General features: G+C 50.0%; 1 protein-coding gene across 1 annotated transcript in view; it reads right to left on the reverse strand.

Annotated features, from left to right (window-relative positions):
* The window catches only part of ANO2 (anoctamin 2), a 318,443-nt gene that overhangs the window by 204,131 nt on the left and 98,603 nt on the right, over positions 1–15,709 (reverse strand). The window contains exons 8-10 of the mRNA XM_042993671.1: positions 13,596–13,651; positions 12,403–12,444; positions 5,077–5,141 (exon numbers count right to left, since the gene is read on the reverse strand). Of these exons, the coding sequence (XP_042849605.1) occupies positions 5,077–5,141; positions 12,403–12,444; positions 13,596–13,651 (163 nt within the window). The remainder of the gene's footprint in view (positions 1–5,076; positions 5,142–12,402; positions 12,445–13,595; positions 13,652–15,709) is intronic.

The following is a 15,709-nucleotide window of genomic DNA, read 5'->3' on the forward strand; positions in this document are numbered from 1 at the left end:
GGACCGGCACAGAGTCTATACAGGTGAGACCTGTAAGTCAACTTTTTGATCTAGGCTCTCACTCAACAGCCATGAGGGATCTAGCTTTGAGTCAGTGGGATTTCCAGCCATCAGTATCAGGCTAAACAGTAAATCCATACAAAGGGCAGCCCAGGCTGGCCATGAATACACATTCATGTCCTTTAACCTCAGTCCTTCAGAAAGTAACATTTCTAATTCAAGTGCCACCTCTTCCAGGAAGCCTTCCCTTATTCTGCTAGTAGCAATTACTCTTCATCTGCTGTCCTGCAGTATTATGTTTGTACTTAAGTTATAATCCTTTTAAGCCCTCACTTCATCCTGCCTTGCACACATCTACCTCCCTACATAATTGCTAGATCTTTAGGGCACAAACCCCACCTTATTCATCTTGCACCTCCCCATGCCTCCTAGCACAGAGACTTGCTCACTGTAAGCATCAGTAAATGCTTACTGCGTTGGACTGAACTGCCTTTATAAATCCCAGAGAAGGATCAAGGAGGAGGCAGCAGTGCTCAGGAAATAATTAATCATGGGTTGATCAACATTTTTTCCTCTCCAGTCCCTCCCCCAAACCAGCTGCGGCCGGTCCTTCCTGAGCCTGGCCTGCTGAGAAGCCTCCTAAGAAAGAATGTGGCTTCCTCTGTCTTCCTTCTGGAGGGATTTGGATGGGTCACATTTCAGGGGGGTAGAAGTAGGGCCCCAAGACCGAGAGGGACAGATCAAATCACACAGCCATCTAGTGGCTGTCCTGGAGAACTCTGGCAAGGACAAGGACCTCCGCCTTGCAGAGGAGGAGGGAAAGGCAATTCCTGTGATGCCAGGGCTCCAGAGAGGCTCCCCATGGGCAGGGCTGGAGAGGGCTGGATTCTAAGATGGCAGAGATGTGCAGCAAGGTGGGGGCACAGGGCCGCTCTTGCTATTCACAGATGAGCCCCAAAGGCTGCGGAGATGGTGTGACCCCATAGAAATCGCTCTCAAGTCATTGTGGAAGTGTTCGTGTCTCAAGACTTTAGGCCAGGACGTTTTGAAGAGAACTCCAGAGCTGCCACATGGACGGGTTCCATGCCCAAGGCCTGATTTCTAGGAAGCCTCACTCATGAAGTGGGCATTAAGTAATGAGTAAGAGTCTGGGTGCCTGGGTGGCTCAGTCGGTTAGGCGTCCAACTTCGGCTCAGGTCATGATCTCACAGTTCGTGAGTTCAAATCCCGCGTCGGACTCTGTGCTGACAGCTCAGGGCCTGGAGCCTGCTTCTGATTCTGTGTCTCCCTCCCCTCAGCAGCTCCCCTGCTCACACTCTGTCTCTCTCTCAAAATAAATAAAGATTTTAAAAAATTTTTAAGTAATGAGTAAGAGTCAATCACTCCTCTCCAGACTGTAATCCTGATTCGGTGTGGCAAACCCGAGGCCGTCCATGCATTATCCTCTTGATGAATTCCCCAAAGTCAATGGACTGCAGTCATGCTAAGCCTGGGAGACTTCTGGACCCCTCTCTTCCTCACAAAGTCATGGGCAAGCAGCGGCATGGGCTTAAAATAAAATTTTTGTATACCAACTTCAACATAGTTAGAAGCTAAGTCAAACTCAGCTTAAAGCCTACTGCTTTGTCTGATCCATACCAAAACCTTCCAGCTAAGAAAATCAGCCTGTGAGCAGACATTAATTTTAGTGAAAAGACAGGTCATGGCCCTAATAGTGGATCACACCTGCACAAATTCAAAAGGCCCCAGGCCTCCAGGTTCCCCGGAAAATAAAGGCTGTTTCCCTCCTGGGATGTTGGGGAGTTAACCTAGAGCAGTATAGACAAAAAAAAATCTACTTTTCTGGCTGTGAGGACCCTCTTATGGCTCCTAAGGGACCAGAAGAGTCATTTCCTTCCAGCTAAGGCATCATTTCATCCATTATCTTGGTCACAAGCTGTGTTTCTACCAGGGCACAAGTGCTGCTGGCTGCAAGTTCTTAGAGAGAGCTACTGAGAGTGGTATCCCTGCTGGATACCTCCCTGGGGAACCTTCCAGGCAATGCTCTCTCTCTCTCTCACACACACACATACACACATACAGCTCAGGCCTGCAGGCCCCACCCAAGCTTTCCAGAGCAAAGACAAGATCCAGGGGTGGAGAGCCCTGTTGGGCTGGGAGAGACCCATTAGCAGTCTCACAGTGCAGCCTGCTGGGCACGAATGAAGGTGCAGCAGGAGGCAGGGGTGAGGGGTGCAGGGAAAGGTAACTTGCCTCCCCTCTGTCAACTTCTAACACCTGGGAAAGGGGCCTCAAACCCCAAATTTTCAGTTTAGGCTTGAAGGCCTTTGAAAGGGGAAAGATAGTACTGGGGCTTTCAAATGCACACAGATCTCCCACCCCCACCGAGTTGTCAACTGGTCGATGCTTTAGAACATTCCAAATAGTTGGCATGAAGGAGGAGCACTGGCGATCCACAGGAGGAACAGAAGATCAGTACTGAAAAGAAGGAGCTGAGTGTCCAAGGAAACAGGCGGGAAATGCCTCCCGTAAGCCTCTGTATGAATTGTCATTTCCAACTTATAGAGGACTTCCTGCTTCCGCCAGCCTTTCAACACAAGCACATGGAGACAATTTCTACATGAGGCCCAAAGAGGGTGTGGTCCACGTTAGTAAGCAGCAATGGAACAACACTGACACAGTGTGGGGGCCAGCCAGGGGCTGGACTATGCACAGGCCGGGTGGGTCCTGACAGGCGGTGGCAGGAAAGATGGAGAAGTTGCTGAAGAGAGATGGCCCTGAAGAAGCACCCACAGGACCTGGTCTCAGAGCAGGGAAGTGGCAGGTGAGAAAGAGGGCCGCCGATAAAGAGGAAAAAGGAGGTGGTTTTGAATCAGGCAAGGTGAGCTGGGCCATTTGCAAGGCAATGTAACAGGAGTCCAGGGTGGTGCCTGCTGGGTGTGGATAGCTGTTTCCCACACCTTGCACCCTCTTTTCTCTCCGTGACCCCTCTCACACCCTGGTCTCGCTTACCTGTCTCTGCTTCCCTGCCTATTACTCTGTTCGCCCCTAATGCCCCTGGCCCTTCCCTCTCTCCCACTACTGTCAATTTCTCCTTCCAGCAGCTCCTTGAAATTGGAGAGTTTCTTATACCACTGGGTGGACAGCAGCCCCCCCCCACAACCCCCATACACCACCCAGTGACCCCCTTCCCTTCCCCCACAGCCAGCCTCAGAGGGATGCCTGAGGCTCCAGCCTTCCTCCCTCCCAGCCAAACCAGCCAAGCCACTGGCCTCACCCAGGAGCTGTGGGAGCTCCCTGAGCCATCTGATGTATGAGGAGCAGTGGACAGCCTCCAGCTCCACAGCACACCATGCCCCGTCTAGACAGATCTGAGCTCTGTGTCCTCAGGAACCGCCAGGCCCCAGAGCAAGGCTTTGCTCCAAAGGTAATTCTTCCCCTGCAGGTGAGGCCGCTTTGGTGGCCAAAACTGAGTGCACATTGGAGCCTTTTTCCACTTAGCTGGCGGCCAGTCACCTGAAGTCTCTGGGGGAAAAGACAAGGCTCTCTGGTAGGGAAAATTCTTATTTTTTCATCATATTTTGTAAAAACGAGTATGTAGCTGGAGAAAACAGGCGACAGAGTGGGTGGCCACTTGGGATGCAAGGAGGAAGATCAAAGCCCACCAAGCATGGAGGAAACAGCCTTGGTGTGGCCCAGAGAACAATCTAGGTGGCCAGTGCTTCAGACAAGGCAGCCAGGGAATGGGAGGTGTGGGGTGAGGAAGCCTCAGTCACAGGCACCCCATGGCCCTGCTCTGCGACCCCAGCGCTTCAGTTAACAGTCTTCAGCTGGAACAAACACCTGCTGTCAAGAGACATCCAAGCAAGCTCCCAGTTCCCTGGGCGGGCCGTCACATCTCTGTGTGGGAGGTGAACCTACCCAAGCTGCGGCCCCCAGGCTGCTTTCTTCTTCCAAGAAGAAGCTGGAATCCCTCCCTCTGGACACAATCCTTCTGGCTGCTGCCCCCCTCACAATCCCAGCCCAGGGCAATTAGCCAGGAACACTCTCTGTGTTTACTGGCTGATTAATTAGCTCATTAGAAGAGCCACAAGTGACCGTGTGGCAGTGAGTCCATTATGGCAGTCATGAGGCCAAAAGTTCCCATCTTTTCCAAATGGGCCTGTGCTACCAAATCTCCTCACAGATCCCTCAGTTCAGCCTCCCAATTTATTATTCTTTTTTTTTTTTTTTTTTTTTTTTTTTTTCAGTTTACGATAACCAGGATCCCGATGACCATGGAGGGAACGTGGCTTGCCCAAAGAAGCCACAGCCCACAATGGCAGGCCCGGCCTCCACTCTCAGCTCAGTGCTTTCCCGCTTCACAGTGCTGCCTCCCAACATTCCAGCTGGGAATGAAGCTGGGCTCAGACAGCCCACTGAGACTCCAGAGTCCTCAACCCACTTGAGGCTAGTCAGACCCACAGCATTCTAGTACGTTCTCTCAAAGGACTTTCACTAATGTTCTGCAGAAGCTAGGGACACTCTCAAGGTACCAAGACATCATTTGAGGGGCAGCATTGAAGGGAGGGATTCCAGTCTCTTCTCCCTTCTAATGTGAAGAAGCCATAAAGAGCTGACATTCCCTGTCAGAAGAGCCAGTTTATTCCTCACGTGATTAGTCAGGTCTTCCCTTCTCTTGGTCAACACCATGGCCACTTGGGCATAACCCAAGATCTGCTTCACCCTATCCTCCAGGATGAATCTGAAGGACAATAGTAAGAGTGATAGCTGCATACACACACACACACACACACACACACACACACACACACAGGCAGGGAAAGAGAGACTATATGCTGAGAGACAGAAGTCATGGTATATCAATGAACATTAACTGCTGCCCCACACAGACCCCATTCCCCTCCCTGCCCTGAGCTGCTTCCTCATGCATCAGACATAGAGCAGGACAATCATAGCCTAGAAAAACAGATCCCTCTCCTTGGCCAACAGACTGCCAGGGGTTAAGAGGGTTGACAGGTGCCTCTCAGAATCTGCATCTCTAGGGTCCTTCCAAGAGTGCCCCCCAGATCTTACCTGATGAGGTCAATAGGTTGAAATTTATAAAACACTCCGTAGCGTGCCCATTCTTGATACAGCAGCTAAACAAGAAAAACAGGGAAACAGATAAGAGGTGCAGGGGGACAACTGTTCACCTGTTTGTCCACCCTAGCAAGTCAAAATTTTAGCGCCCCAAACCACCCTAGCAAATCAAAATTGAATCCCCAAAGTTCAGCTTCTAGGAAAATTCTCACGAGATCCACCAGAAAGATATCCAAAGGCAGGAGGCTACAGAGGCTGACTTCCTCTTTGGCTATAGGAGGCTATAGAGGTGACCTTTATCACACTCTGGGGCAGTGCTTGACAATCATAACCCCACCTTCTTTATTCCCTTGCTTTGCTTCATCCAGGAAAATGAGTCCTGGCTTGCTTTCATTCACTCATTTAACGTATTTATTGAACATCCACTACGTGCCAGATGCTGGATATAGCTATAAACCAAACAAAATCACTGTTGTCATGGAGCTTACACCCTGATGTGTGGAAACAAACAGAAACACACCAACATGTAAGATTTATAAATGCTTGGGGCACCTGGGTGGCTCAGTTGGTTAAGCATCTGACTCTTGGTTTCAGCTTGGGTCATGATCTCATGATGTGTGAGTTCGAGCCCTGTGTCGGGCTCTGTGCTGACAGCACAGAGCCTGCTTGGGATTCTCTCTCTCCCTCTCTCTCTCTCTCTCTGCCTCTCCTCGCCTCCCCTGCTTGCACACATGCTCACTCTCTCACTCTCTCTCTCTCTCAAAATAAATAAGTAAACTTTAAAAAAATAGATTTATAAATGGCTTTAGGAAAAGCAAATTGAGGCAAAGGAATAGAATACAAAGGGCAGTGGAGTGGAGTAGGATGCTATTTTAGATAGATGGCAAGGGAAGGCCTCTCTGAAGTGACCTCTGAGCTGAGGAAGTGAGGGAATATGCCAGGCAGAAAAGTGCTCTCCTGTGCAAAGGCCCTGAGGACAGTGCATGCGTTATATCCTAGGGAAAACAGGGAAGCCTGTTTGCACTTCCGGGGCAGTGTGACTGTGAGGCAAAAAATGAGAGATAATGTCAGAAAGTACTGAGGTGGCAGATCACTCATGGGCTTGTAGGCCATGCCCAAACCTTTGGACTTTGAAGGAAGCCAGGAGGGGAGATTTGCCGGAGTAGGGAGAAACAGCCTGCCTTGACTACAGACCTCCCACTCCGGCTGCTGTGTGGAGAAGAGACTAAGAGCTGGCATAGGAGTAGGGGGTCTACCACAGCGGTCCAGAAGAGATCATGGTGGCCTTTGCCACAGAGGCAGTGGGGGAAGTAATGAGAAGTGGTTGATTCCACTTTATATTTTAAATGTAGAGTAAGATTTACTGTTAGATTGGATGTGGAATGAGAGATGGAGAACCTGGCCTGAGCTGCTGAGTGAATGGTGACTCCATGCGCTATGGTGGGGAGACTGTGGGAAGAACCAGTCAGCAAGGCAGAACCAGTTCCGTTTGGGACGTGCTAATCCAAGATGCCCTTCTGGCATCCACATGGGGCTACTGAGTAAGCAGCTGGACGTAAGCTTCTGGAGTTCAAAGGAGAGTCCATCTCCTTTACAAAGAAGATGTACATTTGGGAGGTGTCAGGCCAGAGATGACTTATAAGGTCATTAAACTAAGGATCTAACCACCAAGGAAGAGGAAGTAGGTAAGGAAGAGGCGTGACATCAGGGCCCCAGTGCAGCAATGGTCAGAGAGCAAGGAGATGATGAACAGCACAGGAGACAGCAGAGCAGCCGGGAATGTGCTAGACGTGTGTGGTGTCCTGGAAACCAAGGGACAACTGGTTTCAAAACGAAGAAAATGACCAGCTGTGCCAAACACTGCTGATGGGTCAGGTCAGATAAGAATGGAGCAGTGACCTCCGGACTCGGTGACTGTAAGGTCACGCATGACCTTGACAAGAGGGGTTTCTGTGGAGCTGTGGGGGCAACACCTGAGTGTACCACATTCTAGAAGTTAACAAAACCTAGGTGTCAATCCCAGCAGCAAACCGCATTTTGGTTTCAAACACTTCGCCGGTGAGCTTCACAGCTCATCCGCCTGGAAATGAAGTGATCTGGTAATGAACCGTTATTAGACGTCATCTACATACCCAAGCCGAATAGATATTAGCGTGTAACTGAATTATACGTCTAGCATTGACAAATCAAGCTAGACGTCAAGCTTTGACAATACACTGGCCATCCTGTTAATGTTCTTTATTCTCCTTACACATCACACGTCCTTACACATGACACAGAATTCATAAGGAATTCTGTCAAGGAGACCCTGCTCTAACTAGGTATTTTAGATATCCAGTTGTATGTTAGGAAGCCATCCTTTTCACCTGAGAACCTTTAAAGACATGCTTTTTAAGTAAACTGACATAAGAACTGGCATTCCTCCTTAATGGGTAAAGACTTCTATCATCATCATACCTCCCAACCACTACAGAACAGAACCCGAAACCACATGGACCCTGACAGAGCAGCCTTAGTCACCGCCACTTGCAGAGGAGGAAACCCACACACGAAAAGCGATGCAGCGCCATGACCAGCAGAGCAGGATGTGAATCCGTGAGTTTGGATGCCGCTCACTCCGGGCAGGTGGTGTCTAACCTAATCTCACTGTTCCTATTACACCACCTCCTCCCCTTTGTCCGGGGAGCTACTACTGCCCTGGGTCTTTATTCCCTCTCATAGTGCAATCCCTGCACTCACCAGCACCTGGCTGTCATCATCTGTGGCCCAAAGGGAGGCCGACGTGCGTCAGGAGGTAAGAGCAAGGACTCCCCTGAGGGCTGTGGGTCGTCACTGCCTGCGTCCCGGTTCTGACCTCCAGAGCAGATTCCTCTCCGAGTCACATATCAAGCCAAAGCCTGAGCCTGAGAACAGCCATCTGCTACTGCCCTGGAGGGAAAAACTAAAAACACTCCAAGAACCAGTATGGCACAGTTGGCTTGGGCCCAAACTGACAGCCAAGCTCACAAGCCTTGCCCCTGGTGGGATATCGAGCATGCTGCAAGAAACATCTGGAGGTCCCTTTCTCAGCGTGGCACCCTCGGAGCACAAAGCTAGATTCAGTTTGTGAGGATGAGCCAAGAGAGCTGTGTGAGCCCCGTGCAGATGGGCAGGATGGACACAGAGGACATCACGGGGCAGCCCCTGCAATGGAGCTCCAGCTACTGGACACCAAGCCTGGGAAGTGACGCAGCAGTGAGGGCCGAATGCCCACGTGGCTCTGTCCAGGCTGGCTCAAGCGCTGCAGACCCTTCACCATCTCTACAAATGTTCACTCACACATACTTAGAGACCAAGTGAGTCTTACATACTAAAGCCCAGGTTACGGGGTCCCAGAGCAGACTGGCAGTTAGGGTGGAGGGAGGCGTGCTCTGGAGTCTGCCCCCTAGGGATTAGCGTGGTGGAGGAAGGTGCAGGAAGACATCCACAGTATCTCGTAACAATCCCTTTACATGTGCAGAGTCTAGATCCTTCTAATGCAGCTTTTAGTAAATCCACTTTCTCCCTCAGAGCTACACCACGTCCTCTTCACGACTGACCAAGCCTGCAAATAGATTCGGGAAGGTCCGCAGCTCCCTCTCAATGGACGGTACCTTATTTCAGAGGCCCGGGTGTCGGCCTGACCCTAAACCTTTACAGCAGGAAGCAACGACCCACAGGGGCCACCCTGCCTGAAGGATCAGGGCATTCAAGCAGCCCATGGGCTCCCTGGGGATCACACTTGACAGCGGGTCAGTTGGTTTTAGTATTTCATGAGACTGTAAAGGAACCCGACTGTTAAAACCATTTGCAATGCCAGAGAATGGCAAGATGCTTGAGACTCGAGGCCCTCTCGAGCTCCTCCAAGAGCCAGGCTTGCAACAGGAAGAAAGATGCCAGCTGCAGCCCACCGAAAGGTGGTGATGGAACAGAGAAAACTCAATGGAAGAGAATGGAATTCTACTCCCAGATCCTGCAATGACCTGTTTGAATTTTTAGTGACTCACTTCAACTATCTCGGTCTTCTCCAGTAGCAAAATTAGTGCAGGAGGAGAAAAATCAATCCTCAAGTGACACCCAGGACAAAAGTACCTTTCTGGTCAGAAAAACAGACTGACTCTCTTCACACACCTTTTAGTGGGTCACTTTATAACCGTCCACTAGAGAAAACAATCATCTGCAAAAGCTGGAAAATACAAGACCCAGGGTTTAAAAACTGCTAAGGAGAATCACATTCCAGTGATGTACCTTAGGCACCCCTGTAAGTGGGTGAGGAAGCTGCGGGAGCTGGCAGGGCTAAGGCGGCCCTCATTAGATGATTATGGTCACTTCCCTGGAATGCTTAGGAAAACCAGGCAGGTCCAGCTAATGTGGAATTAGGTGGCTACTGGCAGCCAGGGGAGACCCATCCACATCCATGCTGCTCTCTCTTCCTGCTGCCCTGCTTTCTAGAAAGGTGTAAAATGCGGGGTGCCTGGGTAGCTCAGTTAAACATCCAACTCTAGGTTTTAGCTCAGGTCATGATTTCATGGTTTGTGAGTTTGAGCCCCAAGTCAGGCTCTGGGCTGACAGTGTGGAGCCTGCTTGGGATTCTCTCTCTCTCTCTCTCTCTCTCTCTCTCTCTCTCTCTCTGCCCCTCCCCAGCTTGCTCTCTAAGTAAATAAATAAAAACTTTTAAAAAAGAAAAAAAAGGTGGGAAACCCCTGTTCTTCAGAGGCAGGCTGTGTCTTGTTAATTAGCCTCCAGGAACAGGGAGAGAGAGACTTCCAGCCCCTGGCTGGGGCTGAGTCATCGAAACTGCACAACTGCACAAGGCAAGCTGGAAGGGAAGAAGACTGCACTCTCGGGGGCCTCTGGTCTTTCCTGGGATCTGCCCATGAGGAGCCTGGGCCTCAAGGAGATCATGGGAACAGGCACGAATTGCAGGGAAGAGTAAAAGAGAACATCTAGATACCGGCAGGATGGGCAGCTTGGGGTGCCCTTGCAAATCACCCCTAAAGGCCCCCAGAGGGGTGACCCCACTGCAGTGCCTAACCCTTCACACCCCCCAGCAACAGATGCAACGGTTCTCCCTGGCACCCAACCAAAATCCTTCCTGCAGGTCTCTCCAAGAACACTAGACTATTATAATGCAATTAAAACGAATCAATATGCTGCATGTATTCAGAGGTTTGGACTCTTTCTTCCTTAGGATACTTTTAGGCCCCACTCATACAGTACTGAAACTGCGGGAACAAACCCAGCACAGCGCTGAGAATTCCCGCTACCATACAAGAAGACCCTGTGTACCTGGCTATAAAGCACAGGCTGCAATTTGGACACCAGGGTTTTAGTCCTGACTCGACAATCATTTATGGCCATTGGAACCATCTCCTCACCTTGCTGGGTATCAGTTTCCCAACCCAAATGGACAGAAAAAAAGCTTCCCCTCTCTCACGGATTCCCTTATCCCAACCCCAGCAAAGCCAATATCCCTAACCATGACCGTGGCAGAGGAAAATAAGGACTGGCCAGCAAACCCAAGGCAAAGCCACAAGAAAGGGGCCTCCTGTCTTTTGAAGACAGCTACCTTTGACATCCGCTGTGGGAATTACCCACCAAGGTGCGGTTCCATCCGACCTGGTCTCTCCCTGCCTCCCAGATTCTACCCATTCTGACGGTTGGGCTGTGCACTGGGAATAATTCTGTTGGCCTACCCGAAAGATTCCTGAAAGGAAAAATTTTTGTTGTGTCGTGTTGTTAATGCTAACATAACATCATTCCAAAGACGAACAGACATATATTTTAGATAGTCTACAATTTGCTCCCCTCTGCCTCTGTTCAGGTAACAGAGGTCTGGCTGATTTCTGCCAGGAGTTGCTGTGTGTTCCCGGTCTCTGGAATGTTCCTGTAGAGTGCTCCACCTTGACCGGCTGGGGTCACCACCCACTCAGCAGGAGGATCCTTAGGTGGGCAGCAGTGGTGAGCACTCTTTAAAGGGGAGGAAGGTGAAATGAGAAAGCAGGAGGGCAGAAAACGGTTGGGGTGAGCTAGGTGAGATGAGGGGAGAAATGCTTCCTCCTTTTCCTTTAACTCTGATCCGGGACTTTTCAGGAAATTAAACACCGAGACTATTAGCATCAGATAGAAAACAGATGAGGTTAAGACATCGCAATACTACAGCAGATTCCCTGGGCAGGCAGAGAGGGGACATGTGTAAGCAATCACAGCAGTATTTCTGGAAAAGACCTTTTATGTTTTTAATACTTAACACTTCATAACAGGGACTAATAGGCAGGATAAAAAGAAGGCTGCTCAAAAGGCAACTTGGGGGATGAATAATTTTCCAGACAACAGAGCTGGGGGGAGGGAAACTCCTCGGGCTTCAATTCCTCAGCCCTCCCACCTCTGCCCTCCCTCCTCTGCTCACCAGAGTTGCTGATGGTTGGGGGAAGCTGGGCAGGAGGATGGCATGAAGGGGTTGACAGCCAGATGGGGCAGTCCCCACTAAAGAGGCGGGTGATCGTTAGAGCGCCGCACCATGGTGAGGGAGGGTGGCACACCCACACAGAAGAACCGGATCTGGGTGGAGAGCCTGGAGAGAGGGGTAGGGGCAGGTACTGTCTGTGATTGGTGCAGGAGGAGTCCTTCCAAAGGGACCTTTTCCTTCCCCTAACTATAACCTCTGATTCCTAGCTGCCTGGAATATACAGCACGACTGATCCTCCTTCTCCCTCACATCTCTCATCTCTAACTTGGGAATGGCTATTCCCCACTTGTCTGACTAGAGAATAAGAAGAATAAGTTAAAGATGACACCCGCCCCCCCCCAAAAAAAAAAACAGCCATAATGGCACGGATAGTAATACACTTATTCAGCAGGGACATTGGATTGGAGAGTCAGAGGTGTTCCAAGCCTCCTCCCTTTAATTGTGGCAGTGTCATCATGGGCAAGGTGCTCACTCTCTCTGGGTCTCAGTTTTCCCACCTATAAATTAAGGAATTTGGATGCCCAGTGTTTCTCAGCTGAGGCCCTTTCATCATCGGAGGTGGGACAATGCTTCTGGGCGGGACTGCTGGATAGACTTCAGGATGGTGAGCACTGTGGGCTGTCCAAGCACTGAATGCCAGTATGAGCACCCCATACACACAGTCATGTCAATGACCAGAAATGGCCCTCACGTTTCCAATGCCTGGGGGGTAGGGGGCTGTGGAAGAGCTGCTGAAAAATATTTAATCAGGTAAACAGGACATTTGGGGCCAGCCCCACACCCACCCACAGTCTCCTGTGCCCAAGCACTCAGTGTGGCCCAGGCCGGCTTACCTTTCTGTCATTCGTGTCATCCCCTGGGCTGTCATATTCACCCTGTAAGACAGGAGGGATGGCTGCATCAAGCCAAGGGAACTATCAAAAACAGAGAAAGGATTTTCTTTTCCATCTTCTAGCGTCACCCCTTTCTGTCATTCCCTTTGGGGGAAAGTCAAAAGCCTGACACGGTAAGGAGCCAATGTTCAGTTTTGTTAGTCATCAACATTTGCCATGTTTCCTCTGGACGGCTTCTCGCACAAAGATGCTCCCCTCCTAGGCGTCTGCCATCAGCCTGTGCCTCCTCAGAGCAAACACAATGGCAGAGGCCATGGCCAGCAAACGGTGTGAACTCGCCCTGCACCAGGGCACAGCGCCCCCTGTCCACAAGCAGCAAAACCAAACAGCATATTTGCCCACAGCCAAGGTATGGGGGTGGGAGACTGCCATCTGGAAACTCCTTCGGGTACTCAGAGGCCCCACCTCCGCAGTCTCATTGGGCATGACTGTGTGACCCGTGGGAAAGAAGTGACCGGTCAAGGAGCAGTACAGTCGTGAGGGCACCTAGGTCAGGGGCCAGGCAAGTTCTTCACAAAGCGTCTTGAAGAAATGTCATCGCACTGTATCATGGGATGTTTATAACACGACTCTCAGTCGAGGAAAGCTTTACTTACAAGTCCGTCTGTTTTCTCTACTGAACCAAACAACAGCAAAAGCAATTTTGAGAGATTGGCTTCAACATTGTTAAATATGTTTTTTTTTTTAAAAACCTGATACTTAATATATATTTGCCTATTAAGGATGAGGAATTTCACACCCACACAAAACAATCACACACAAAATATCACCTTCAGACTTTTTCAGGGTCTGACCGCCCAGGATGTGTGTTACCTGGGCCTTCGACTCTCCTTCCACCGCCACCCACCCACCTTCACCACCAACCCCTCCCATCATACACTGGCATGCCACGTCTGCCTTCCCAAAACCACCACAGGGCATGTGGGGAACGCTCCCACCAAAGCCGGCTCATCCCGCCATTGAGACAATACCCGGAGAGGCAGTTGTGGGGATTCCTGTCCACCCCAAGGAGGCTGGATTCGGCCCAGGTGTCTGAGCGGCGTGATTCCCTCATGCCTCGCCTGCTGTGTACTCGGCCACCGTGTCCCCTGCGTTGCACAGCCGTTTGCAGACTGCGCGGAAAGGATACTTACGTCATGAAGAGGGTAGGCAGCCTCATAGATGTTGTTGGCGATCAGAGAGTTAATGCCTGTGGAAGAAAGGAAGATGAAAATGGCAACTGTAGGGCAGGAGTTTCTCGACCTCACCTCTGTCTGTTGGAAACAGGCACTGCGTGCTCCTCTGTCACCCCTCAATCTACAAGTTTCTGTGGAGCTTTAGTTCTTAGCCTAAGAACAATATTTTTACTTCCCAAAAACAAAGTTATGTTTCAGTATCAAATATACTCTCTCAAACCTCATGCTTCCCCTTTTCTCCTGCCCCCGGACCACCGCAAAGTCTCTGCCACCATCATCAGGTGACACTACCTGTGTTCAGTGACAGCACAGGAATGACTATGGATTTTACTGTCATATGACCAGGAAAAGTATATGTCATAGCATCCCACAGCACGTTATCAGAACTCATTTCTGGTGCCTTCCCATTCCGTCCCAGAGCAGTGCTGGTCTGCCTGGACCATTCCCTCCCGGAGGTAGAGGACTGTAGAGCAGTGGTTCTCAAAGTGTGGTCTGGGGAACCCTGGGGGCCCCCATGACCCTTTCAGGATGCTCCGAAGGTCAAAACTAATTTTATAATAGCACTAGGACATTTTTTGCTTTTTCTCTCCTATTCTCTCATGAGTGTACAGTGGGATTTTGTGACATGGGGTGGCATCATCCCCCTGACAGCAAATGGAATGTGTGTTTGTGTATCCTTGTGCTTTAAAAATCTCCTCAGTTTTGGGGTGCCCGGGTGGCTCTGTCGGTTAAGCGTCCGACTTCAGCTGAGGTCATGATCTTAGAGTGTGTGAGTTTGAGCCCTGCATCAGGCTCTGTGCTGACAGCTCAGAGTCTAGAGCCTACTTTGGATTCTGTGTCTCCCTCTCTCTTTGCCTCTCCCTCACTCGCTGTCTCTCTCTCAAAAATAAACATTAAAAATTGTTTTTTAATTTCTCAGTTTTAATTTCTAATACAATAAATATTGACTGACATAACCCCACCAAAACAAAAGCCCTTTGGATGCTCTCAATAATTTTTAAAAAGTGTAATGGTTTTCTGAGATCACAAAGTTTGAGAACCACACACGAGATTCACTTTTTAATCCCGACAGTATTTCACACCACATGCACATAGCAGACCCTACGAAATATATGCTAAATGAGTCAATGACTCTGTCCCTATAACTCTGGTATAGTCACAACAGAGAACTTTCTGCTCAGGACAAAGGCACTGTTATTTACTTGTTTCATTCATGGTTTTATTCAGAGACTATAAGATGGTCTGTATGTTCTGACTCAGGATAGTCTGTCCTGGGTCACTGGCTCCCATATAGGAGACATTATATCCCACCAACCCTAAGTACCGACGACCCTACCATGCGAGGATACACGTGTAATCACGGAGGGGGAGAAGGAGGGGTAAGCTCTGGTTCATGGGGATTTCCCTTGTCTCAAACACACATTCTGCTCTGAACCATTCTTTCCAGAGAGACTACAGACAGTTGTGAGATGAGAAGAAAACTGGTTTGGGAGGAAAACATGTATCATGTGCAAATGCTAAGTAATGTGCATTTGCATGGCTCTGGATAAATGACAAGGATGGATAACAAATCTAGACAACATTTTCCACCTCCCCTTCCCAAGCGATACCCCACCCACATACTCAGAGACCACAGAGGCTCTCAAACAATCCTCTCTCCTCATCGGCCTCCTCTTCTTCAAACCCTGCCCCTATTCGCCTCATTTTTAGGACCCTGGAATCCAGGAGGACCAGCCATAGGCCCCACGTAGAAGCAGAGGCCCTTGGGAGACTGCAGGGGGCGCTCTGGGAAGCGACCACTCTTGCAGTGAGTTGAGAGCCGCTGCATCACCAAAGGACCAGTCCTCTCCTGATTTTAAGTTTCCTCCTTGGCATGAACATAAACCACCCGAAATAACTTTGGGGGCTGGGGGGGAATAGACAGTGGGTAAAAGGGAGTGCGGACGGGGAGGGGTGCCTGGGGGGTGCTGAATGAGCTGCAGATCTGTCTTACTCACAAGACTACAATTTCACTCTGAGCATCATTAATCAGTTCAAGAGCCATAACCACAGCAATGTGAAGCCACCCTACA

The sequence above is a fragment of the Panthera tigris genome, chromosome B4 (assembly GCF_018350195.1).
Source record: "Panthera tigris isolate Pti1 chromosome B4, P.tigris_Pti1_mat1.1, whole genome shotgun sequence".
NCBI lineage: Eukaryota > Metazoa > Chordata > Mammalia > Carnivora > Felidae > Panthera > Panthera tigris.